Here is a 27,950-nt window from a genome sequence, read left to right as displayed (position 1 = left end):
GTACCTAAAGACCCAGTCTTACTCCACAAAAAGAACACTTTATATTGATATCCCATGTCAGGAGGAATTCCATTTCTTGGCAAAGAAACCTATAGGCCTGCTGTGAGTTGGTTACAAATACCATAAAGACACAATCAGTTTTGCCATGTAAAATAATTTGTACAAACTCTGACAAAGTGTCTTCTAATTATCAGCATTTATGGAGGAAGGGACCATCTACAGATAATAACCAATCAATGGACCTTTGAAACAGTCAGACATAACAAAAAATAGCTACTTTGCCAAATCAGAACAATTTTCAAACAAGGTATCCTCTTGGTGGTTTCAGATTAGGAACAGAGTAACCCTTTCATAGTTTAGCCAAAATTTAGTGTTAGAATTATATTAACGTCTATACAAATATATTAAGTAGTTTTATAATAGCTACATCAATCATTTAATTTGATCTTCACAAACATGCTACCAAGTACTGGGCAAATATCTTACCTAGATGAGGAAACTGAGGCTCAGAAAAGTCCAGGCTCTCTGCTCTTGAGTAAAAGCTGGGATTAAACCCTGGACTTTCTGAAACAATTCAATCTTTTTGACAGTACCAAGCAACTTTCCAGAAAGCATATACGGAAACAGAATACAAAGTATTACTTAACTAACTCTTAATTACTCTAAATTTTGGATACCTAAGCAAATACGTTATTTTAGTAAATTTAATTAGAACTACATTTCAATCTGTTTTTAAATTCAAAGATCTGATACAACTTACTGCATTTATATGTCGATCACTATGAAATTTGTGAAGGAGAAATATCTGCCTAGTTCTTATTTAGAGTAAGACTTAATTGCTTGTCCACAGATGAGTACCCAGAAATAAGATATAAACCATTTTCAGGGGAAAACATGCATGCATTTATTTTTAAGAATTCCCAATAAGGGGGGAAAAATTCAACATCTTTAAAAATGTGTTTATTTTTTAAAAAATCAGTTGTGTACAAAAGTGTTTCGTAGTTTTTAATTCTCAAGACAAATACCCCAACCCTCCACCCCACAGCCCACCCTGCTTCAATGGTATTTCTGGTAACCCACCCATTTTCCCCTTACAGGAAGTTAACGGCTCAGAATAGACCCTCCTACAGAATTTATCATCACTAACAGATTGTTTAGAATAGAGATCTAGAGAAGCTAACAAGCAAGGTTCCCTATAATGGCAGTAGACTTCCAGCAGACACCACAACAAAGCACCATCAATTGCTGAAAGCTAAAAAATAGATATTATTTTCAATAATATTTCATTTTCTATTGGAAAAGTTTTTTAAATTACATTAAATAAGTCTCTTTCCCCCCAAAGAAATAGTCTAGCTTTTATTATGATGCCTGTAAAAAGTAGGTAACAGCAAGCAGACAAGGATCGTTAACAGCACAGTGTAATGATTTCTATCCACTCACACCTAGAATCAAACTGACAAACTGTGCCACACCTGATTATATATAGCAGCATGGTTGAAATAACCAAGCAAAAGGTGACACATTCAAGACTTCCATTTAGGTGATTGCAAGTTCATGAGGGTATATCAGTCCAATGAAGCAGTAACAGAACAAATGGGACAAGGGAGATACTAACACTCCCCTACCCCTATGCCACAAGATCTTTGATCTGTATTGCAGCAGTGCAAATAGAATGTGTGACATAATATGTAGACACTGAAGAAAAGTCACACTTGGGAATAAAGGCTATTTATCAGTAAATACTTCAAGTTGCCTTCTTCCCAGTGACAGCAACTGGCTGATGGTAAGCATTTACTTTAAACTGATACTAAAAAGAATGGAAACATAATTTTTAAATCAATGGTTTGTACCCTGGAATTGAAATTCCTTAAACTAGAAAAAGTGATTAATACAACGACATTTTGTAGAAGTCCATGAAATAAAGTTAACTGTAAACAGACGGCTTCCTTTTTCCTATCTAAACATTGTTTCCCTCTACATACTAGAAGGTATACCTGGCTCCAGCTGTTCCCTACCCCAATCCATCTTAAATCTTTAAAACAACAACAACAAAAATTCATAATTTCCTATTTTGCTACACAGGATTGTAAAACATTACCATACACCTACTGCACAGTTTTAAAAGCTCAAATCAGGCATACACTTATACCCAAAATCTGCTTTTCACATTGGTAAACTTATTAAGCAGCCTCAACAGTAATACAGTATGCTGCATTCTGTAGTGCATAAATAAGCAAAATCCGTTTAAACTGCCAATTCTTTCTTGCAGATACTTAAAAAGAATTATTTTGCATAGTTTTATGTGCCAACAATCATAAATGTGTATTACTTCTAAAAAATGAAAAAAAAATCAAGTCTTTCATTTCATAGATTATTCTCTTCAAAAGCAAAATACTTAGACTCCATTTATATATCCTTGAATGTGTTACGTGTTTAAGTAAATCATAGTTGTAATTCCAAACATTTCGGGGTGCCAACTCAGAGCACCTAATTCAGTACCTAGTTCCTCAAATATTTATATACCACTGAATACTTATTTGGGTCCACTAACTGCCATTCATTCATTCATTCATTCATCAGTACTGAAATACTATACAGCTAATTACTTCTTCTTTTAAAAGAGGCACATACTCAGGAAACAGGCCTGATTATAACAAAACCCTACTGGAGTATCAGTGACTTCTAACAAATCGGCCTGCCCTAAATGGCATTTCACTGGATTTTTTTTTAACATAATTTTTGAGGCTTTTAAAACTGACAAACGGAGCCAACTCAAAAATATTAAGAATTACAAAAATAATTTCCACCAGGGTACTTTTCCCCTAGGCCTGATCTTTTAGTGTCTTTTTTTCCAAACATATTTAAGACCAGAGGAAAAAAGCAATTGCTTTAGTTTCTATGTTTGGGTAACTAAATCTACCCACAGACAAGAGAATAACAAAAACCAAACAGTACAGTGGGAAATATACCAGAAAGAAAAAAAAGATCATCACATTAAATGTAAATGAGGTAAATTTTTATCATAAAGTATCTTTTATGAAGAATGTCTCAAACCAAATATCGTACTTTCCAATTTCTTGGGCACTGGGGATGTTGAAGTGTAGTTAGATGAGTATATAACCCTATAGGGCTCATGTGCATAAAAATCAAAGCAGGATATAGCTGCCTCCAAGAGCATGTATGTATGTATATATGTAAAATGCTTGACCTTTAGAAACCTCTGAGCTCTCTCACCTTTGTTTAACCACAGGACAATTAAATATACCCTGATAATACAGGCAAAAAATAAACTGGGTAGATGTGTCTGATATTTTTAAACCCAAATTCTACTAATACTACCAAGTTGCCCTCCACTTAAAAAAAGTAATTCTAACCAACACTGGAGAAAAACCATCCACATTTTCACACAATCCCACCTTACTTCAAAATATAAAGTACAAGGTTTCAGGTATTTAAAATAAATAAAGAAAAATCTTGTTTCCTTTGGCATCTTTAGAAAATAAACTACAGCAATAAAAAGAGGTGACTGTATAAAGACATGCGTAAGCAAACATATGGGGAAAAAACAGCAACTTGTGTTTAGTATGCAATAATATCAACTATAAGAGTTTACTGTTAATTAGGAAAGCCTTACAAATTTTTGGAAGAACCTTCACATCTTTAACATTACAATATATTTAATAATGGTTCTTTTATTGCTTCTAGTATCAAGATTATTGAGAAGTCAAATGAAGTTATGCTGACGTTATGATTCAAAAATTATCTTCCAAACACTTAACGATTATAATTTAAGATAAATAACACTTAAAGAAAGCAAACCTTTTATAATATGACTTTCAATATACAGCCTTACTTTAATTCAGTCTGATTCCATAACATTTTTGTTATTTTGTATTGGTCCTAAAAATTTAAAAAGAATTGTATTTCTATATATAGAACCGCCTGCATAAATCCACTTCAACCTTCATATAATGGTCACATTAGTGTTTGATCTTGCAAAACTAATAATTTTCAAACTTTTGAACTTAGAATGAAATGTAAATTTAATACAAATAGTCTGACTATGTACAAGAGAAGGTAAAGTTTTCAATTCTCATATTATCAGAAACATCATAAAGAAAGCTAGATTTATAACACACTTCTATTCCTATGTGCATCTGAAGTATGTACAATAAAACACCAACACAGCTTTCATGTGTCAATAGGGGAAGTGCAAGCAAGAATGACTGGAAGTATCCAATAAAGCAATCTCTATAGACCCCAAAATCAGGCTAAAAACTGCAAACAGCTGACTGCATCCTTGCCAGTTCTCAAAGAAAAATTTCATCATTTAAAAAATAGGAGTCAAATTCACTGAAAAACTAAGTTGGGTTCTTTCATTAAACCTGGGAATAATGTAACATCAAGTATTTACTATTTTTGCAAGAGAAATAAAATTGGCAGTTCCATTTTCACATTACTTACGAAAAATTTAAGAGTGTTTGAAGAACTGGGACAAAACATTCCAAACCTACGACCTAAAAATGAAGCAAGGGATACATACTGTCCTTCAGCACATTTCCCCACCTAATACAGAGAAATTTACCATTAGAGTATTAGCTGTGTGTGGCAAGGCAGGGGTGGGCGGGGGGGGTCAAGTGGGGGGAACAGACACTATGTCCCAGTCTGTTGACAAGGACAAAAAGGCTCTGAATAGGTCACCATCTTCACTTCTGAATAAATTTCATATTTAAGAATTCTCAAATGCTTAAAATGGTGGTCTTTTCAGCTACCCATCCTAAGAAGTCAAGTACAAGCATGCAAGTAAATTCACAGGCACAGAGGATCCATGTTAAAAACAGTTAAGGTAGCTGTGATGCAACACCAACAATTTGAATGGCCCTGACACACTCAAAATATTATCTTAATTATTCAACAACATCCTGAAGCAAACTCTTGCTAGTCTTGGTACACTGCTAAACACTAAAGTAGCATGTTTCTTCCATGGTTTTAGCTTAGCTCAAGGAATTTTTACACTATTAAGAAAAAAAATTAAAGTATTTCCCCTTTTTAAATTTACACAGACGTTTAATTAGCTTTATTTACAGAGCAGGGATTTTTTTTTTTTCTCAGTCTCCAATGGTGCCTAGATAACATCATTAGGCAAGAATGCCAGTTTAAAAGAAATCTATGCAGAATCCTAAAAATAACAGATGTTGGTGCTCCTCAAGAAGAGGCAAGCTTGACTATATCAGCAGCTCTCTATGCCTCAGTTACTCAGAAGCAATTCTGTTGCAGTCTCTACATCCCATGATTTTGAAGACAAGGCCACTATTACTGCATTCTGTAGAGAAGAAAAGGGGACAGGAAATTAAATCTCAAGGAAACATTTAAACAATACTGAATCATTCACTCTTTATACTGGGATTTAACACCTTGTGTCTTTTCTGTAAGTTGATTTACATTTGCAGTGCATGAAAAGCTTCTAAAATCAATGACAGTAATTAGTAAAAATAAAAAAATCACTGATTTTGAAAACAGAAAATATGTTTACCAAAACTAGATTTTCTCTTATTTTCCTTTTTTTTTTTTTTGAGTCAGGGTCTTGCTCTATCACCAAGACTGGAGTGCAGTGGCATGACTATCACTCACTGCAGCCTCGACCTCCTGGGCCCAAGGGATTCTCTCACCTCAGCCTTCAGAGTAGCTGGGATTACCACCACGTCCAGCTAATTTTTGTAGTGATGGGTTTCGCCATGTTGCCCAGGCTGTGAATTTCTCTTATTTTCTAAACCACTTTTGTCAGCCAAGAATTTGCAATAATTTAAAATCAATCAATGTATCAAAATCAACATGCCCTTATGTACTTACCCTATCAAAGCCCATAGCACATAGGTTTTCTATTTTTTTGGTGTATTCTGGACTAGAAACTGGTGCTCCAGCATACACATGTGCCCAAAGTCGAGCTGTCTGTTTGAACATTTCGGGATTTTGTTTGTACTATATGGGGGGAAAAAATTGATTGACATGACATTACAGTTATAATATTTGATATATTTCAGCTCTTAATCGCCTACAACCCTACTTTTCCAAATAAAACAAATCTACATTTAAAATGTGATTCACTTTGCATTATAGACAAGCTATGTCACTCGAGAAAAGACCACTTAACCTGAAGCTTCGACTCACAATTTGTGTTGACAATAATAAAGACAAGTAACATTAATCTACTTTAATCTCCAAATTCAACAAATATAACTAGCAAGACTAAAATTAGGTTAAGTGAGGTATTAACAGATGCTCCAAACACTGGAAAGCAGCAAACATTATACAACTGAACACAGATTACTAGCTTATAAAAATATGTGGACATTAGAATAATTTTTTACGATGTAACCAGCTTTTGTATTACCCACAGCCCAGGCTAGAATACAACTAGATTCTTCTGTTTTCTTACAGCTGCATTAGTGTACAGTGATTTATGGAAACCCCACATGCAAAGTCCTAACTTATGACATAACTTGAGATGATTATAAACTCACAACAGAGTAATTTTATTAAAAGACTTCCTATATGCATTGGAAAGAGGTAAATTTATCAAATACTTTGGAACCACCATTACTTAGTAAAGCAAAGTATAAATTACTAATTATTCAATTCACTTTAATATTTCTTTTAAAAGTAATTTATATACTTAAATCTATTACATATTAAAACGATAAATCTAGTTTCTACCATTGATTCATCACAAGGAAATAAGTCAAATTATTGAACTACTTTAGGAGCTAAAAGAAACCCTTGAGTCCAACCTCAACGTGTAAGGCTTAGAGCTCAACAGGAAAGCAAAGCTGGAACACAAGCCATGCTTTTAACAGCCAAATATGAACAAATAGCACATATATAAAACATGGAAAACCCTAATTGGAAGTACTCCGAGACAAATAACAGAATATACTGACAAGGATATATACGTATATATAAAAACAGATCTTCAAGGGAAAAGAAGAAAGATAATATATAAATTAAAATCTTATAGGTTAAAGAAGTTTGCCAAGAGGAAGTTTCCTCAGGCAGAGGAAATACGGTAGATTGGATACAATATGTAAAAATGAATGCAATGCTTGAAAAAGCATGAGTTTGAAGAAAAGAATTTAGGAAATAAAGCAGAGTTCAGATCATGGAAAAACTCTGAAAACTAAAGAATTTGGACTCAAGTAGGTGACAGTAGAGCTACTAACAAGTTTTTGTTAGTGAAGTAAGATTTGCACTTTATAAAGCTACCTGATAGCAACGTAGAAGACGGAGAAAGGAAGAAAGAGGTTGAGAAAAGGAGATCTATCAGAGCAGTTGAAAAGAAAGTTTTTAAAAAGTGACCTATGGCAATCAGAGTAATTATGTAAATATAGTGACAGAATGATACAGGGAATGGTTATCAACAGGAGCAAAGGAGACACAGAGAAAAACTCCAAAGGCTGTGACTTGGGTGGTTAACCATATGAATGTTCCTTGGATACCTGAGTGTAACACTGCCAAAACTGAATGCAGTATCAGAAATCCTACAAACCTATCATTCTATGATACCATCACCTACCAATTTAGTTAAACACCAGGCTCTCGTGCTTAGGAGAGAGGGCAAGCCTAAACATTTTATCAATGTACGGGTGGTAACATCAGTACAGATATGATCATCCAAGTGTGAGTGTGTACAGAAAGTAAAGGTAACAAGGTCAGAACTGAGGAACTACATTTAAGAAAGACGAGTAGGAAGGGAAATAATTGTGGGAAATAACAAAGAACAGCTATGAAGTGAGGAAGAAAAGAGGGCAATATCTTAGAAGTCAAGAGAAGAAAAACTTTCTAAGTTAAAAAAAAAAAACAAAAAAACTTCATTATATTCCAATGGCTTAGAGTAGGTGCTGGCAAACTTGTTTGTTTTTTGAGACAGGGTCCCGTTCTGTCACCCAGGCTGGAGTGCAATGGTGTGATCTCTGCTCACTGCAACCTCTGCCACCCAGGTTCAAGCGATTCTCCCACTTCAGCCTCTCAGGTAGCTGGGACTACAGGTGCATGCCACCACACCGGGCTAGTTTTGTGTTTTTAGTAGAGACAGGATTTCACCACGTTGGTCAGGCTGGTCTGGAACTCCTGACCTCAAGTGATCCACCCACCTCGGCCTCCCAGAGTGCTGGGATTACAGGCATGAGCCAACGCACCTGGCCAGCAAACTGTTTCTTAACGGGTCAGATACTAGTAACTTAGGTCCAGTCTCTGTTGTAACTATTAAACTCAGCCACTGTAGCTAGAAAGCGAAATGAAAAATATTTATTCCGTTCAACACATTACAAGGTCATCGGAAACTGCCATTTCACGTAAGCGCCACGGTAGGAGGTGATTAGAATTATCAGCAGGGAGGGATCATCACTGAATGGAAGGGTAAAAAGATGGACACATACACGAGCATTAGTCATAGAATCTAGATGGTAGGAATATGGGTGTTCACTGTGTAATTCTTTTGCCTTTACGTTTTGAAAATACTCATGTTAGGAAAACAGCACCTATATCCAATTAAACTAGGATGTTAAAAGTCTATTAAGTTTTCACTATTACACCTGACAAAATAATCCTACCACAAGAAAGAAAACCATTTCAAAATTTAGTTTCAATAGAGTATGCTCACGTGTTAATGTGCAAACCACTAAAGTGGTTAGAGACTCATACATAATATAAGAAAGTCTTTCAAAAGTAGCCATCTTACCTGATTTGCTACTACAGCATCCTGTGGATCATCTGGCTCTGCAGCTGCCAATAGTGCTTGCAATGACAATAATACCGTGCGGAGAGTCATTGCAGCTGCCCTAAAATTCAAAATATGAAAATATCCCAATTAAGAGGGCTCTGCAGGCAAAAGCAAAGTATTTTCTTAATAAAAATTAAAAAATTGTAGAGCTAAAAGTTACTTAGATCTTTATCTTAATTATAAAGTCATAGACATTTATAATTACATATCTGCCTATCATATATTTTCTTCCTTACTTTACAATTTGCCTATTTCTTTTTTCTTTTTTTTCCCCGAGACGGAGCCTGCCTCTGTCGCCCAGGCTGGAGTGCAGTGGCATGATCTTGGCTCACTGCAATCTCCGCCTCCCGGGTTCACGCCATTCTCCTGCCTCAGCCTTCTGAGTAGCTGGGACTACAGGGGCCCGCCACAACGCCCGGCTAATTTTTCTATTTTTTTAGTAGAGACAGGGTTTCACAGTGTTAGCCAGGATGGTCTCGATCTCCTGACCTCGTGATCCGCCCGCCTTAGCCTCCCAACGTGCTGGGATTACAGGCGTGAGAAACCACCCGCGCCCGGCCTTTTTTCTTTTTTTTGTGACAAGGTCTTGCTCTGCCGCTCAGGCTGGAGTGAGCAGTGGCACTATCTTGTCTCACCGCAACCTCCACCTCCCGGGCTCAAGCGATTCTCCTGCCTCAGCCTCACGAGTAGCTGGGACTACAGGCACACACCACCACACCCAGCGTTTTTTTGTTTGTTTGTTGTTTTTTCCTTTTTTCGTAAAGACAAGGTTTTGCCATGTTGCCTAGGCTGGTATCGAACTTCTGAGCTCAGGTGATCCATCCACTTTGGCCTCTCAAAGGTCAGGGTTACAGGTGTGAGCTACTACACTCGGCCAACTTTTCTATTTCTTAAGACAACTCAAATTCTGAACTGTCCTTGTTTTTTTTGTTGCCAAGATCCTTCTTGTTAGTTTTATCCACTCACTTATTTTCTATCCATTTCTCTAAACAAAATTAAAGTGATAAATCATTAGTACTAATAGCATGTGAGACTTTCTTTCAATGGCACTCTAAAAACAAGATACTATGAAACAAATATATTTTCTTTTTTCTTGAGATGGAGTCTCACTCTGCCGCCGAGGCTGGAGTGCAGTGGCGCGATCTCTGCTCACCGGAACCTCCACCTCCCTGGTTCAAGCAATTCTCCTGCCTCAGCCTCCCAAGTAGCTGGGACTACAGGCACATGCCATCACGCCCGGCCAATTTTTTGTAGTTTTAGTAGAACAGGGTTTCACTGTGAAGCACAGGATGGTCTCGATCTCCTGACCTTGTGATCCGCCCGCCTTGGCCTCCCAAAATGCTGGGATTACAGGCTTGAGCCACCACGCCCGGCCATATTTTCAATAAAATATGAAATCATTCCATAACATTCTGAAATAGGACAAGTTTTTTGGCTTAAACTACATCACTTAATTTATGATTCTAAATGTATTTATAAGGAAAATATCTTTATAAAGCTATTATTTGTCTAAAAAATAGTATCTACCTGTCTAGCAATAATTCTTGGCATTTCTGTTAAAAAGTTGTCTCACTGGCTGGGCGCGGTGGCTCACGCCTGTAATCCCAACACATTGGGAGGCCAGGGAGGGCAATCATCTGAGGTCAGGAGTTCGAGACCAGCCTGGCCAACATGGTGAAACCTCATCTCTACAAAAAATGCAAAAATTAGCTGGGCGTGGTGGCATGTGCCTGTAATCCCAGCTACTCAGGTGGCTGAGGAAGGAGAATCGCTTGAGCTCGGGAGGCAGAGGTTGCAGTGAGCCAAAATCACACCACTGCACTCTAGCCTGGGCGACAGAGCAAGACTCCATCTTAAAAAAAAAAAAAAAGTTGCTTTACCAATTAATAGAGGTATGTATAAATATGTGGACATATTAAAAATGTTGCATGTAAAGAGAATGCCCATTTTTACCATGTGAATTAGATCATTCTTCTTTTTTTCTGAGATAGGGTCTTACACTGCCTAGGCTAAAGTGTAGTGGCACAATCAAGGCTCACTGTAGCCTTGACCTCTTTGGCTCAGGTGATTCTCATACCTCAGCCTCCTGAGTAGCTGGGACTACAGGTGCGTGCCACCACACCCAGCTAATTAAAAACAATTGTTTTTGTTTTTTTTTGGTAGAGACAGGGTTTCACCATGTTACCCAGGCTGGTCTTGAACTCCTGAGCTCAAGCAATCCTCCCACCTCAGCCCCTGAAAGTCATGGGATTATAGGTGTGAGCCACGACAACTAGCCAATTACTCTAAACCAGCCTTTTTCAACTGGGTTCCTGATTTGAACCACAAAATAGAAAAAATTAGTGACTTCTCAATTTTCCCAAGTTTGGTACATAAATAGTACTTCCCTAGATGCCTACGATAAAAGTTAATTTAGGCTGGGTGCAGTGGCTCACGCCTGTAATCCCAGCACTTAGGAACGCCGAGGCGGGCAGATCACTTGAGGCCAGGAGTTTGAGACCAGCCTGGGCAACATGGCGAAACGCTGACTGCTAAAAATACAAAAATTAGCCAGATGTGGTGGCACATGCTTGTAATCCCAATTACTTGAGGGGCTGAGGCAGGAATCGCTTGAACCTGGGAGGCGAAGATTATAGTGAGTCCAGATGGCGCCACCGCACTCCAGCCTGAGGGACAGAGCCAGACTCGTCTCCCACACCTCCACCCGTAGCCAAAAAGTTATTGCCAACAATGGACGTCTTAAGGCAACGATCTCAGTGTTGTTCATCCAACCAACAGCATCAGCATCCCTTGGGAAGTTATCTCTATCCCAGAGCTACTAAATCAGAAACTCCAGGGTTGGAGTCCTAGCCGACGCCACACCCGGCACCAGCCGCTTCCGCCCCTCTCCCCTTACGCCCACGTGGAGCCGGCCCCGCCCCGCGCGCGCTGCCCAGGCCCTGCCCGTGTGTGTGGGGCGCTTCCGGCCCCGCGGGGGTGGGGAAAATAGGCGATAAAAAAACAGCGCGCGGAACCGTGCCAGGGTTGCCCACCCCCGCCACAATGGCCTCTAGGGTGGAAGTCCTGCGCTTCCAGCTGCCCGGCCACTAGGCCGCTACGCTATGGAACATGAACCAGCTCCGGGCAGAGGAGTGGTTCTGCGACGTGACCATTGTGGCCGACAGCCTCAAGTTTCGAGGCCACAAGGTCATCTTGGCCGCCTGCTCACCGTTCCTGCGGGACCAGTTCCTGCTGAACCCCAGCTGGGAGCTGCAGGTCTCCCTGATGCACAGTGCACGCATCGTGGCCGACCTGCTTCTCTCCTGCTACACGGGCGCCCTGGAATTCGCTGTTACGGACATCGTCAACTATCTTACAGCCACCTCCTACCTGCAGATGGAGCACGTGGTGGAGAAATGCCGGAATGCCCTCAGCCAGTTCAATGAGCCCAAAATAGGCCTCAAAGAGGATGGGATCAGTGAGGCTAGCCTTGTGAGCAGCGTCAGTGCCACCAAGTCCCTCCTCCCTCCAGCCAGGACCCCAAAGCCAGCCCCGAAGCCCCCACCCCCACCTCCTCTACCCCTTCCACTCCTGCGGCCAGTGAAGCTGGAGTTCCCACTGGATGAGGACTTGGAGCTGAAAGCCGAGGAAGAGGAAGAAGATGAGGATGAGAATGTGTCTGACATCTGCATCGTCAAGGTGGAGTCGGCCCTGGAGGTGGCACACCGGCTCAAACCCCCTGGAGGCCTGGGAGGGGGCCTGAGCATTGGAGGCTCCGTGGGTGGCCACCTTTGGGAGCTGGCCCAGAGCAGCATGCCCCCCAAGCACTGTAGCCCCACCGCAGGGTGTGGTGAAGGCCTGCTATAGCCTGTCGGAGGACGCAGAAGGGGAGGGCCTGCTGTTGACTCCCGGAGGCCGGGCCAGCGTGGGGGCCACCTCGGGCCTGATGGAAGCAGCAGCGGTGGCCATGGTTGCCTGGGGGGTGGGGGGCAGCCGGGGACCCCTGCCTGGGGGCTTCTCAGGTGGAAACCCCTTAAAGAACATCAAGTGCACCAAGTGCCCGGAAGTGTTCCAGGGCGTGGAGAAGCTGGTCTTCCACATGCGGGCGCAGCACTTCATCTTCATGTGCCCTCGCTGTGGCAAAGAGTTCAACCACAGCAGCAACCTCAACCACCACATGAACGTGCACTGTGGTGTCAAGTCACACTCGTGCGGCATCTGCGGCAAGTGCTTCACACAGAAGTCCACCCTGCACGACCACCTCAACCTGCACAAGCCTGCCATTAGGCGGCATCTCAAGGAGCAACACGGCAAGACCACGGCCAAGAACGTGCTGGAGACCAGTGTGGCCGAGATCAATGTCCTCATCTGCTAGCCGCGCAGGCGTGGAGGCCAGGAGGCTGGGGTCCCTGGGCTGGGTGGGAAAAGGGCTCTTTGGCCCGGGAGAATTGGGGGGTGGGGGGTCTGGGGCAGAAAGGTAAGAGTGGGAGGCTGAGCAGATGCACACATCCTGAGAGAGGGAAGATGATTCCTTGGAGAGAAGACTGTTGTTGCTCTTGAGAGTGCAAGAAGCTGGAGCGGGGGACAGGGTTCCTGGAGTAGGCCAGGAGGAATACGGGGTCCCAGAGAAAGATTTCCTTCTCTTAGAGGCGCATGTCTATGTGGAGGGAGGGAAAAGGGTCCTATAGAACGAGGGAAGACAAAAATGTTTTATTCCTGGCTAAGGCTGCCCAGGGGAAGGTTCTGACATTTCTCGAGATAAGAAGGGTTGGGGGGTGGGTGGGAAGAGGGAGGGAATTTGGCAGGAGGACATGCTCCTGCTTATAATAGACCTGGGGTGAGGGAGTGGTAAGGGGAAAAGATTATTGAGTCCCAGAAAAGGAAGGGGGAGACAGTTCTTGCATGCTGGGGAAATGAGACTGCGAGTATGAGGCTTGCTGAAATTTGAGGAAGAACAAAGTAAGACGCCAGGTAAGAGAACATGGGGTGCACATCCTGGATAGATATTGGGAAGTGGGGGTACAATAGCAAGAACAATGGATAGTAGGGCACTTAGAAAAGAAAGAACACAAGGGCTGTTGGGAGGGAGAGGAGTAGAGACATACAGTATTTTTTAAGAAAAAACATTTTTTAGGATTTTGTCTGGAGTTTGGGGTTTTAGTTTTTCTGCTTTTGTTTTCCACAAAACAAAAAACAAAAAAACGAAACTCCAGGGTTGTTTTAACAGCTCCTCCAGGTGATTCTGATGCACATTAAAATTTGACAAATACTGTTAATTAGGGTGGGCATGGTGGCTCTTGTCTGTAATCCCAATACTTTGGAAGGCTGAGGCGGGGAGATCACCTGAACCTGAGGGTCAGGAGCTCGAGACCTACCTGGGCAACATGGCGAAACCCCATCTCTACTAAATATACAAAAATTTTCTGGGCATGATAGTGCACACCTCTAATCCCAGCTATTCGGGAGGCTGAGGTTGCAGTGAGCTGAGATCATGCCACTGCAATCTAGCCTGGGTTAACAGAGTGATATTCTATCAAAAATAGATAAATAAAAAACAAACCAAAATGAGATATCACCTAGCACTCGTTAGAACAGCTACTATAAAAACGATGAACAAGTGTTGGTGATGATGTAAAGGAAAGGAAACCCTCGCACACTGCTGGTGGGAATGCAAATTAGTACAACCATTATGGAAAAACTGTATGGAGTTTCCTCAAAAAATTAAAAATAGGGCCAGGCACGGTGGTTCATGCCTGTAATCTCTGTACTTTGAGAGGCTGAGGCAGGCAGATCGCTTGAACCCAGGGGTTTGAGACCAGCCTGGGCAAGATGGCGAAACCCCATCTCTTTTAAATGGACAATATTCTTTTAAGACATGAGTCAAAACAAAAAGCCAAACTCAGTCCTCAAATGTTCATTCTTGTCTTTCTACTCGCCATTAAAAAAATTTTTTTTTTTTGAAACGAAGTCTCACTCTGTCCCCCAGGCTGGAGTGCAGTGGCGCAATCTTGGCTCACTGCAACCTTTGCCTCCCAGGTTCAAGCAATTCTTCTGCCTCAGAGCCTCCTGGGTGGCTGGGATTACAGGCGCCTGCTACCATGCCTGGCTGATTTTTTTTTTTTTTTTTTTTTTTTTTTAAGACACGGGGTTTTACCGTGTTGGCCAGGCTGGTCTCAAACTCCTGACCTCAGGTGAACCGCCCGCCTCCGCCTCTCAAAGTGCTAGGATTACAGGTGTAAGACACCGCGACGGCCCATCTTTCTAGTCTCACAATAACAAGGGGAAATTCTTTCTCTAATTTCATTTGATAGTTTGAGTAATTTCAAAGAGAATGTTTAAAGGCACATACATATCAAAAGCTACCTAGATGTTATCAGCATAAAGCTGACTTAAACCACCAAAAATAACATAAGGAACACAAAGACAAAATATAACCAATGAAATATACAACACTTAAGTGCACTAATTTTCCAATGGACTTTCTAAGCAACCTAATTTTAAAATCCATGGTGTTGCCTGAAACAAAATCTTATGTAATTTTTTTTGTTATGTAATTTTTAATAAAAATTATTTATTTAAAGGAAATTTACCTGAATAGCAAAGAAAAATTTTCACTCAAAGGAAGTATTTAATACTAAGGCAACTATTAAACTCATAATACTTATTTTAATTTGAAATAAAAACATAAAGGCATGTAAAATAAAAGCATCTAAATCTTGCAAGTCCTTCATACTATCACATAGGTAGTCTAACATATATCTCAACAGGGCAATAAACACTTTTCTTGAAAACTGTTAATCTTGGGCCGGGCGCAGTGGCTCACGCCTGTAATCCCAACACTTTGGGAGGCCGAGGTGGGTGAATCACAAGGTCAGGAGATCGAGACCATCCTGGCAAACATGGTGAAACCCCGTCTCTACTAAAATACAAAAAAACTAGCCCGGTGTGGTGGCAAGCGCCTGTAGTTCCAGCTACTCTGGAGGCTGAGGCAGGAGAATGGCGTGAATCCGGGAGGCAGAGCTTGCAATGAGTCAAGATCACTGCACTCCAGCCTGGGCGACAGAGCGAGACTCCATCTCAAAACAAAACAAAACAAAACAAAAAACAGAAAAAAAGAAAACTGATAATCTCTCAAATTAATGAAGCTGGACCCTTACCTTATTAATACCATATATAAAAATTAACTCAAAATGGATCAAAGACCTAAACATAAGAGCTAGAAAGCAAAAACATAGGGAGAAAACTTCATGACACTGAATTTGGCAATGATTCCTTGGATATGACATCAAAGGTACAGGAAACCAAAGAAAAAAATAAGGGAATATGCACGACAACTTTATCAAAATTAAAAACTCCTGGCCGCGTGCAGTGGCTCACACCTGTAATCCCAGCACTTTGGGAAGCTGAGGCAGGTGGATCACCTGAGGTCAGGAGTTCGAGACCAGCCTGGCCAACATGGTGAAACACCATCTCTATTAAAAACACAAAATTAGCCAGGCATGGTGGCGCATGTTTGTAATCCCAGCTACTTGGGAAGCTAAGGCAGGAGAATTGCTTGAACACCCAGGAGGCAGAGGCTGCAGTAAGCCAAGATCGTGTCACTGCACTCCAGCCTGGGCAACAGAGCAAGACTCTGTCTCGAAAAAAAGAAAGAAAATAATAAAAATTAGAAATAAGAATAAACACTCCTGTGAAGCTGGTGTGGTGGCACACACCTGTAGTCCCAGCTACTTGGGAGGCTGAGGTGGGAGGATCACCTGAGCCCAAGAGTTCAATGCCAGCTTGGGCAACACAGCAAGACCCCACAACTTAAAACAAAAAAACTTCTGTGTTGCAGGAGAAAATATTTCCAAATCATTTATCTGGTGAGGGCTTAATATCCATAATACATAAAGAACTCCTACAACTTAACAACAACAAAACACCTGGTTAAAAAATCGACAAGGGATGTGAACAGACGTTTCTTCAAAGAAGATATATAAAGTGTCAATAAACACATGAAAAGATGCTCAACACCACTAATCATTAGGGAAATGCAAATTGAAACCACAATGACCTATCACTTCATATCCATTAGAATGGCTACCATTAAAAAAATGGTAATTGTTAGCCAGGTTATGGAGAAATGGAACTCTTGTGCACTACTTGTGGGAATGCAAAATGGTGAAAACTCTATGGGAAACAGTATGGCAGTCCTTCCAAAAAAAAAAACCAAAAACAAAAAAAAACCACAGAGTTACTATATAATCCAGTGATTCCACTTATGGGTATACACCCCAAAGAACTGAAAGCAGTAACTGGAGTAGGTATTAATATATGCATGTTGATAACAATATTATTCACAGTAGCTAGAAGGTAGAAGCAACTTAAGGTTTCCATGGATGGATCAATGGATCAACAAAATGTTTGGCTTTTGTGTATGTATATGTGTGTGTGTGTGTGCGTGTGTGTGTGTGTGTATATATATATATATATCTCCTGACTTCAGGTGATCCATCTGCCTCGGCCTCCCAAAGTGCTGGGGTTACAGGCAAGAGCCACCATGCCCAGCCTACTTACTTATTTATTTGAGATGGAGTCTCCCTCTGTCTCCCAGGCTGGAGTGCGGTGGCACAATCTCGGCTGACTGCAACCTCTGCCTCCCAAGTTCAAGCAATTCTCCCTAGTAGCTGGGACTACAGTCGCATGCTACCAGGCCTGGCTAACGTTTTTGTATTTTTGGTAAAGATAGGATTTCACCATATTGGTCAGGCTGGTCTGGAACTCCTGACCTCAGGTGATCCATCCACCTCAGCCTCCCAAAGTGCTGGGATTATACGCGTGAGCCACCGCGCCTGGCCCTGCTTATTTGAGACAGGGTCTCACGGTCACTTAGGCTGGAATGCAGTGGTGTCATCACAGGTCCCTGTAGCCTCAACCTCAACCTCCTGAGCTTAAGCGATCCTCCAACCTCAGCCTCCCAAGTAGCTGGGACTACAGACTCACGCCACCATGCCTGGCTAATTTTTGTATTTTTTGTAGAGATGGAGTTTCACCATGTTGCCCAGGCTGGTCTTGAACTCCTGGGCTCAAGCGATCCACCCACCTTGACCTCCCAAAGTGCTGGGATTACAGGCATGAGCCACCATACCTGGCCTAGTAAATTTTACACTGTGTACTTTGCAAAAATTTTCTTAAAAAATTTTAAGTAGGCCAGACACAGTGGCTCACACCTATAATCCTAGCGCTTTGGGAGGCCGAGGTGGGCGGATCACGAGGTCAGGAGATTGAGACCATCCTGGCTAACACGGTGAAACCCTATCTCTACTAAAAATACAAAAAATTAGCCTGGAGTGGTGGCGGGCACCTGTAGTCACAGCTGCTCGGGAGGCTGAGGTAGGACAATGGCTGAGGCCATGAGGCGGAGCTTGCAGTGAGCCGAGATCGCGCCACTGCACTCCAGTCTGGGCTACAGAGCGAGACTCTGTCTCAAAAAAAAAAAAAAATAATAATAATAATAAGTTCTTACCTTAGAGATTCAAAAATCCTTATTATAAATACTGTCTATTTCCTCCATTTGCACTGTCTTCCTATTGTGAAGACACAATCTACTACAGACTCTAGGTTACCATTTCAAGAATCAGAAACTTGAATGAAGAGGAGGTTAAAGAAAAAGAAATCAGCCGGGGGCAGTGGCTCATGCCTGTAATCCTAGCACTTTGGGAAGTCAAGACGGGGATTGCTTGAGCACCAGCCAGTATGGGCAACATGGCAAGACCCATCTCTATAAAAAATAATTTTAAAAAAGTAGCCAGGCACGGTGGTGTGCACCTGTGATAGGCTGAGGTGGGAAGAATGCTTGGGGCCTGGAAGGTCAAGGCTGCAGTGAATTGTGATCGTGTCACTGCACTCCAGCCTAGGCGACAGCAAAACCGCGTCTGGCAGGGGCAAAAAAAAAAGAAAAAAGAAAAAAAAAAAAAAAAGGCAATTTGCTCTCAAAACCCTCAAAATTGAAAAAAAAATCTAGAGCTGCAAATTTAGATACAATTCATAACAATGTCAAAGAGAAAAAGTTGTCACTTTTCTGCATGACTAATTTTCACAGAATGTGTGAACATGGCTCACTGCAGCCCTGACTTTCAAGGCTCAAGTGACTTTCTCAACTTAGACTACAGGCATGCAACACCATGCCCAGCTAATTTTAAAATTTTTTGTACAGACAGGGTCTTGCCATGTTGCCAGTGCTGGTCTCAAACACCTGGGCTCAAGCAATCCTCCTGCCTTGGCCTCCCAAATGCTAGGATTACAGGTTTGAGTCACCACGCACAGCCAGTTTTAATAATTAATTTTAAGAAAATTAGTTCAATAATTGAGGTCAGGCACGATGGCTCACGCCTGCAGTCTCACCACTTTGGGAGGCTGAAGCAGGTAGATTGCTTGAGCCCAGGAGTTTAAGACCAGCCTGGGCAATGAGGTGAAACTGTCTCTACAAAAAACTAGCCAGGTGTGGTAGCACGTGACTGTAGTTACAGTTACTCAGAAGGCTGAGGTGGGAAGACCGATTGAGCTGGGAAGGTTGAGGCTGCAGTGAGCCACAGCACTCTGGGTGGCAGTGTGAGATTCTGTCTCAAAAAATAAAAATAAAAATAAATATCCAAACAAAACCTATTGATATAGTTTGGATATCTGTCGTCTCCAAATCTCATGCTGCAATGTAATTCCCAGTGTTGGCGGTGGAGCCTGGGGAGAGGTGTTTGGATCCTGGGGGCAAATCGCTCATGAATGGCTTAGTGCCACCCCATTGGTGATGAATGAGTTTATGTGAGAGCTGGTTGTTTTAAGTGTTTTGGCTCGGCGTGGTGGCTCATGCCTGTAATCCCAGCACTTTGGGAGGTCAGGTGCACAGATGATCCGAGATTGGGAGTTCGAGACCAGCCTGACCAACATGGAGAAACCCTGTCTCTACTAAAATTACAAAATTAGCTGGGTGTGGTGGCACATGCCTGTAATCCCAGCTACTTGGGAGGCTGAGGCAGGAGAATTACTTGCACCCAGGAGGTGGAGGTTGCAGTGAGCCAACATCGTGACTTTGCACTCTAGCCCGGGTAACAAGAGTGAAACTCTGTCTCAAAGAAAAAAAAAAAAAAAAAAGTGTTTTAAGGCTGGATGCAGTGGCTCATGCCTTTAACCCCAGCACTTTGGGAGGCCCAGGCAGGTGGATCACTTGAGCCCAGGAATTCCAGACCAGCCTGGCCAACATGGCAAAAGCCTATCTGTATTAAAAACACAAATATTAGCTGGGCATGGTGGCACGCGCCTGTAATCCCAGCTACTCAGAAGGCTGAGGCATGAGGGCACGAGAAGTGCTTAAACCCGGGAGGTGGAGGTTGCAGTGAACCAAGATTGCACCATTGTACTCCAGCTTGGGCGACAGTCTCAAAAACAAAACAAAACAAAAAAAAGTGTTTTTTGGCCAGATGCGTGGCTCACGCCTGTAATCCCAACACTTTAGGAGGTCGAGGAGGGCGGATCACGAGGTCAGGAGTTCGAGACCAGCCTGGCCAACATAGTGAAACACCGTCTCTACTAAAAATACAAAAATTAGCCAGGCGTGATAGCACGCGCCTGTAGTCCCAGCTACTCGGGAGGATGAGGCAGGAGAATCGCTTGAACCCAGCAGGCGGAGGTTGCAGTGAGCCAAGATTGTGCCATTGCACAGCAGCCTGCTCGACAGTGTGAGACTGTCTCAAACAAAGTGTTTTAAAAGTATGTGGCAACTTCCCTGCTCTCTGTTGCTTCCACTCTATTTTCTACCCTCATCATGTGAAACAGGCTCCTCTTTCATCTTCTGCTGTGATCATAAGCTCCCTGAGGCCTCACCAGAAATTGAGCTGATGTTGGCACCACACTTCCTATACAGCCTGAAGAATCAGAAGCCAAATGGAACTTCTTTTCCTTATAAATTACTCAGTTTCAGGTATTCCTTTATGGCAATGCAAAAACGGCCTACCACACCTATTTTTCTAACCCTAAATACTATAGACCAGGTGTGGGGGCTCAAGTCTGTAATCTTAGCACTTCAGGAGGCCAAGGTGGAAGGATCACTTGAGGCCAGGTGCTTGAGACCAGCTTGGGCAACATAGCAAGACCCTATCTCTACAATAAATAAATAAATAAATAAAATAAATTTAAAGTTTTATTATTATTATTATTATTTTATTTTTTTACTGAGATGGAGTCTCGCTCTATAGCCCAGGCTGGAGTGCAGTGAGGCGATCTCGGCTCACTGCAACCTCTGCCCCTCCAGGTTTAAATGATTCTCTGCCTCAGCCTCCAGAGTAGCTGGGATTACAGGCGCATGCCACTATGCCCGGCTAATTTTTTTTTTTGTATTTTTAGTAGAGACGGGGTTTCACCATCTTGCCCAGGCTGGTCTTGAACTCCCGACCTCGTGATCCACCCACCTTGGCCTTCCAAAGTGCTGGGATTACAGGTGTCAGCCACCACATCCGGCCAGCACCAGGCCTAAAACTTTAAAAAAATAAATGAATACTATAGAAACTTTATCTTCGATAATATAAAGAAATGTGTGCAATTTTGGACTGCTCTAATCTAAATTCAGTAATGTGAAAAAGTATATAACTGAAAACATTCTTTTGTTCCATTTCTTCTTCTATTTACAAAGTAGTGATCAAATCTATATTGTACTGATATCTTTAGGATCAGTATATACAATCAACTTAAATCTATTATAACAAATCCTAACAGGCAAACAGGAATACGAAATTTCAAAATGTGTCAATCTTTATAATTTAGAAGATAATGTGAATAAATCAGTACCTCATAAATCTATGTCCAGTAAATAAATTTTGCTCGTCTCAAATCAGTAAGACATAGTTAATGTGGCTATGTAAATATTTATATATTCATTCATAAGGACTCAGTAAGGCCTTACTATGTAGAATAGTCATGTGAATTGTTCATATCGTTGACTTACTTTTCTGTTAAGGATCTTCCAACAGATCATCAATAATTAAACCATGTTCATTCAAAACACTAAATGCTACTTAAAGAGGATGGCAGCTTTTATACTAAAGATTTTATTTTTTAAAGAGGTTGGGTTTCACTATGTTGTCAAGGCTGGGATGCAGTGGCTATTCACAGGTCTTATCTCACTATTGATTAGCACAGGAGTTTTGACCTGCTCTGTTTCCAACCTTGTCTGGTTCACGTCTCCTTAGGCAATCTGGTGGTCCTCTGTTCCTAAGAGGTCACCATACTCATGCCCAACTTAATGTGGACACTTGACTGGCATAGCACACTTCAGCCCAGACTTGCTGGTCTTAAGCAATCCTCTTGCCTCAGCCTCCTGAGTAGCTGGGACTACAGGTGCACACCTGCTATACCCAGCTGCTATAAATTTTTTTGTTAAAGTTTAAGCAAAGTTAAGATATCATGCAGCTGGATGAATTTTTACATATGTATATATTCATGTAACCACCGCCTGGATAAAAATACAGAGTATTTTTAGCATTACAAAGCCTCATTTCTGCTCCTCCTACTCACAACTCCTGCCCACCCTCACCACTATCGTATTTTTTTACTTGTTTTAATTTTTTTTTAATTCTAATTTTTATTTTTTGAGACGGAGTCTCGCTCTGGCTAATTTTTTGTATTTTTAGTAGAGACGGGGTTTCACCATGTTAGCCAGGATGGTCTCAATCTCCTGACCTCATGATCTGCCCGCCTCGGCCTCCCAAAGTGCTGGGATTACAAGTGTGAGCCACTGCGCTGGGCTATCGTATTTTTTATCACCATAAATTCTGGTTCATCTTCAATTTCATAAAAATTGAACCATACAGTATGTATTCTTTTGTGTCTGGCTTTTGTCACTCAACATGACTGAGTCTCATCCATGTTGTTTGTATCAATGATAGGCTCTTTTTTACTGTTATGTAGTGCTCCAATGTGATCACAATTTTCTTGTTGATGAGACATCTGAGTTATTTTCCATTGGGGCTATCAATAAATCTGCCATAAATATTCTTTTATACATGTCTTTTAAAAAGGAGGCACAGACACTAATTTCTTTTAGATATATACCTAGGAATGAAGCTGATAGGGCATACTGAAGGTGTATGTTTAGCTTTGGTAGATATTACTGGCTTTAAGTGGTTAAACCACATTATTATTATTATTATTATTATTATTTTTGAAACGGAGTCTCGCTCTGTCACCCAGGCTGGAGTGCAGTGGCGCGATGTCGGCTCATTGCAACCTCTGCCTCCCGGGTTCAAGAGATTCTCCTGTCTCAGCCCCCCAATAGCTGGGATTACAGGCGCCCACCACCCACGCCTGGCTAATTTTTGTATTTTTAGTAGAGATGGGGTTTCACCATGTTGGCCAGGCTGGTCTTGAACTCCTGACCTCAAGCAATCCACCTACCTTGGCCTCCCAAAGTGTTGGGATAACAAGCGTGAGCCACCGTGCCCTGCCTGGTTAAGCCACATTCTTACCAGCAATGCATGAGGTATTTATGTTTACAGGTATGTAGTAGTTATCTTATTGTGATTTTAATTTGCATTTCCCTGATGAGTAATGATGCTGAGTATACCTTATTGACCAGGCAGATATTCTGTGCCTGTTTATGTCTTTTAGAAGGGAAGCATCACTGAGTGAAATTTTTATGTGTTGCCATTTTCTTCCCCAGGTAAGTAGACACCATTAGTCATAGTTAAATGTCAGTGGAAAACATTAGAAAATAGTTTCCACATAGCATAAGTTGTGGAATTAAGAAATAAACCAGGGGCCGGGCACAGTGGCTCACGCCTGTCATCACAGCACTTTGGGAGGCCGAGGCCGGTGGATCACCTGAGGTCAGGAGTTCGAGACCAGTCTGGCCAACACGGTGGAACCCTGTCTCTACTAAAAATACAAAAAAATTAGCTGGGCGTGGTGGCACATGCCTGTAATGTAATCCCAGATACTTGGGAGGCTGAGGCAGGAGAATTGCTTGAGCCCGGGAGGCGGAGGTTGCAGTGAGCAGAGATGGCACCATTGCACTCCAGCCTGGGTGACAGAGTGAGACTTTGCCTCAAAAAAAAAAAAAAAAATTAATAATAATAAATATATACTAAGTTGTTAAATATTAATAAAGGTATATCATCACCCCTAGATGCATTAATAAAAGACCAAGATTAACCAATTATTTTCTAGTATGCCTGCTGAAAATTATTTATGTAATTCATTTTTCCTATGATTAAGACTGTATTTTTCTCTATCAAATTCCAGTTCTGAAACCTAAACATTCACATTTAAATATGGATATGCACTAAATGTCAATTATACCTCAGTAAAGCTCTGGGAATAGAGTAATGACTTCATGAATATCTAGTCTCACCTATTTTATCAAATGTGTCTTTGGTATATTCTAATATTTCAAATTGTACAGATAAAAAACAAGATTATTCACCTGCCTTAGGAAAAGGGAATAGTCGATGTAAAAAATGTTTTGTTCCTGTACATCATATTAGGAGAAAATGTTTTGGTATAAAAATTCAACTTCTCTCTCTATATATACACACCATAATCTTTCAACTAGCTATATAGGGAGATAATTACAAGTAATAGTACTGTTGCCTTAACTCTGGGCAAAAAGAGAAGTCAATGGGAAGTTTTCATCTGCAAACTTTTTCTTTCTTTCTTTTTTTTTTTTTGAGATGGGGTCTCGCTCCGTCGCCCAGGCTGGAGTGCAATGGCATGATCTCAGCTAACTGCAACTTCCGCCTCCCAGGTTCAAGCGATTCTCCTGCCTCAGCCTACCAAGTAGCTGGAATTACAGGTATGCACCACCATGCCCAGCTAATTTATTTATTTTTGGTAGAGATGGGGTTTCACCATGTTGGCCAGGCTGGTCTCAAACTTCTGACCTCAAGCGATCTGCCCACCTCCGCCTCCTAAAGTGTTGGAATTACAGGCATGAGCCACCGCACGTGGTCACAAGCTTTGTTTTTAAAGTTGTCATCTGGTTGCTGGGAATAGCTTGAGTAGGGAAAAGCCAGAAGCAGAGAGGCAGACTAATGCAATCATGCAGGCTAGAGGTAATGCGTTTGGAAAAGTGTGGTAGTAAAGCTGCTGTTAAGCTGCTGGGAGGTTTTGCCAATAGATCTACAGACAGGGCATGGGGTACCAGAGAAAGAAACACCAAGGATCATGTGATTTTGGCCTGAGAAAATGCAAGGATGTATTTGCCAATAACTTAGTTGGGGAAGACTATAGAAGCAGGTTTCAGGTTAGAAGACTATCAGTTCAGTTTATGTTTGATATGTTCATTATATAGTCAAGGAAAGATGATAAGCAGGCAGCAGGATAGGAGTCCCAAGTTCAGGGAAGATAATTTGTGAGTTTGCAGTATGTAAAGGTGAAGTTATGATGAAATCAGATGAGCTTACCAAGGAAGTGAGTGCAGCTAGAAAGGAGCAGAAATCCAAGACTTATCCCTGAGGCATTCTAATACACAAAGATGCAAGGAACTGGTTAAGGAGTCTGGGAGTGAGCATAGGAAAGGAAGAACAGAAAATCTAATGTCCTAGAAGCCAAGTGAAAACAGTACAATGTCTCTAATACTGCAAATATGTACTCATATCACTGAATCTTAGAGCTTTTAGAGGCCTTGGCGATAACCTAATGGATTAAAAACACTGACACTTTAGAAGTTCAATAAATTGGCAAAAGTCACAAATCAAAAGAGTAACAGAGAAGATAAAAAGTAAGTCTATTCCACACTGCTTTATGTTAGAAAGTCTTGATCTATATGGAATATAGAATGTATTGAAATACAGATCAAGAAACCAGATCCCAAGAGATGATCTACCGAGGGACAGAATTTACTCAGATATACTGGAATAGAAAAAAACAAAACAAAACCTGTAACTCTAGTCTGTTCATCCAGTTACTAAGTAAACCATTGGCCATACACTAAATACTGTCATTCCTATTTGATTTTCTTTCAGGTACCTTTTTTCCCCCCCTTTCTTAACAAATCAATCACACAGCTTAGGCCAGGTGTGGTGGCTCAAGCCTGTAATCCCAGCACTTTGGGGGGCCCAGGCAGGAGAATTACCTGAGGTCAGGAGTTCGAGACCAGCCTGGCCACCATGGTGAAACCCTGTCTCTACAAAAAATACAAAATCAGGCCAGGCACGGTGGCTCACACCTGTAATCGCAGCACTTTGGGAGGTCCAGGCAAGAGGATCACCTGAGGTCAGGAGTTTGAGACCAGCCTGGCCAACATGGTGAAACCGCATCTCTACTAAAAATATAAAATTAGGCCGGGCACGATGGCTCATGCCTATAATCCCAACACTTCGGGAGGCTGAGGTGGGTGGATCACCTGAGCTCAGGAGTTTGAGACCAGCCTGGCCAACACGGTGAAACCTCATCTCTACTAAAAATACAAAAATTAGCTGGGCATGATGGCACACGCCTGTAGTCCCAGCTACTCGGGAGGCAGGAGAATCGCTTGAACCCGGGAGGCAGAGGTTGCAGTGAGCCAAGATCGTGCCACTGCACTCCAGCCTGGGTGACAAGAGTGAAACTCTGTCTCAAAAAAAAAAAAAAAAAAAAAAAACCCAAAAAAACATAGCTTAAAAATTCTAGTACCAACAATAATATATAATCTTTAGAAGATTAGGCAGCCAGGCTGGGCCCATTAAACACAATTTAGGCTCCAAGTCTTCTTACCAACTGCTGTTCTATTTTGTTCTGTTATACCTTCTCTTGTAAAAGAGTAAAATCAGAAGAAAAGGTCATAATACAAACTCACTCAATTGATTTTTTCTAGTTTTATGGTTTTCTCCCACTCCAATTACTTTTTATACCTTTGGTCTTAGTTTTTCCATCTATAAAATCATGTGCTAAATAATTAACTATCATCTTTATCATTGTTAGACTACATAAAGCTTCCAGCCTGGGCAACAGGAACCCTGTCTCTACAAAAAATACAAACATTAGCCAGGTGTGGTGGTATGCGCCTATATTCCCAGCTACTTGGGAGGCTGAGGTGGTAGGACTACTTGGGCTTTAGAGGTCAAGGCTGCAGTGAGCTGTGATTGCGCCACTGCACTCCAGCCTGGGCAACAGGGCAAGACCCTGTCTCAAAACAAACAAAAACAAAAGCAAAGCTCTATTCTAAGGGAATTACATAAAGTAACTTATTTAATCCTCTGAGCTCTATGAAGTGGGTATCAACCCATTTTGCAGATGAGGACACTAAGGCACACAGACTTTAGGTAATTTGCTCATAACCATGCAGCTTGGTAAACTGGAGAGCCAAGATGTGAACCTGGTGGTTCCAGAGTAGGAACTCTTAAAACACTTAATGCTGTGCAGAGCAAATCAGACAAAAAAAGTGAAAGCACAATACTGCTATCCAAATGAAGACATCACCTACAAAGGTGCTCCTTGTTAGAATTCATAAACCAAAATCTTAACTGTGCTCAATTAACACAACTTGCAACAATTTTGTAACTTACATTCCGTCTAAGGGGGATATGACTACTTCAATACTTACTTTCTACTTTTTTAGTCTTTCACAAGTATCTTCTTAAGATAGCAAAGAATCAAATTTACCAAAATAACAAATGAAATCCAAGACTTTTCAAAGTGTAAAGCCAGCATCTAACATTATCTAACAAGTCTCTATTTAAATATGGATTGTGATCTCAATTATATTGCATTTTCAGTTATGCACTTAAAGAGACTTCATAAAGTTACTGTCCAAATAAGATAAAGTATAATATATGTTTTGAGGCAATTACACATTTAACACTCTTATAGTCTTGGTATTCATATGAGAAGGAGAGAAGGTGAATTCAAAATCTCTTACCATTGATCTTTCAGGATATCCAAACAAATAGCCCCTGTGACGGAACTAATATTAGGATGCCATATTTTAGTGATAAACCGGACCTAGAATATAAAGCACACTTGAGTTTTTCAGTAACAGAAATAAGACAGTTTAAGTAGAACTACAAGAAAATGAAATCTTCAAACTAAAAAAAGAAAGGTCCTTATATCTATTACATCATTTTGCCTAGGTGAAAGAAGGGGTGTAGAAGACAAAGGATCCAGTAAGCTGAATGTTGTCACTAACATATGTTGTTTTTAAACTCTTTAATAAATGTTCCGCCTTTAAACAAACCCAACAATTACTAGG

General features: G+C 41.3%; 1 protein-coding gene and 1 pseudogene across 2 annotated transcripts in view; one reads left to right on the top strand and one right to left on the bottom strand.

Moving 5' to 3' along the window:
* Positions 1–3,578: 3,578 nt before the first annotated feature.
* Positions 3,579–27,950, bottom strand: part of UBE2K (ubiquitin conjugating enzyme E2 K) — an 83,921-nt gene continuing 59,549 nt past the window's right edge. For both annotated transcript variants that reach the window (XM_002814684.5, XM_054553452.2), the window contains 4 exons: positions 27,621–27,703; positions 8,735–8,834; positions 5,851–5,979; positions 3,579–5,323 (listed from right to left, as the gene is read on the bottom strand). In XM_002814684.5, the coding sequence (XP_002814730.1) occupies positions 5,249–5,323; positions 5,851–5,979; positions 8,735–8,834; positions 27,621–27,703 (387 nt within the window). In that variant the 3' untranslated portion in view covers positions 3,579–5,248. The remainder of the gene's footprint in view (positions 5,324–5,850; positions 5,980–8,734; positions 8,835–27,620; positions 27,704–27,950) is intronic.
* LOC103890399 (zinc finger and BTB domain-containing protein 12-like) lies at positions 10,757–13,130 on the top strand (annotated as a pseudogene).

The sequence above is a fragment of the Pongo abelii genome, chromosome 3 (assembly GCF_028885655.2).
Source record: "Pongo abelii isolate AG06213 chromosome 3, NHGRI_mPonAbe1-v2.0_pri, whole genome shotgun sequence".
In the NCBI taxonomy this organism is placed as follows: Eukaryota; Metazoa; Chordata; class Mammalia; order Primates; family Hominidae; genus Pongo; species Pongo abelii.
The sequence above is the reverse complement of the archived record's forward strand: the minus strand, read 5'-3'. Positions and strand labels throughout refer to the sequence as shown.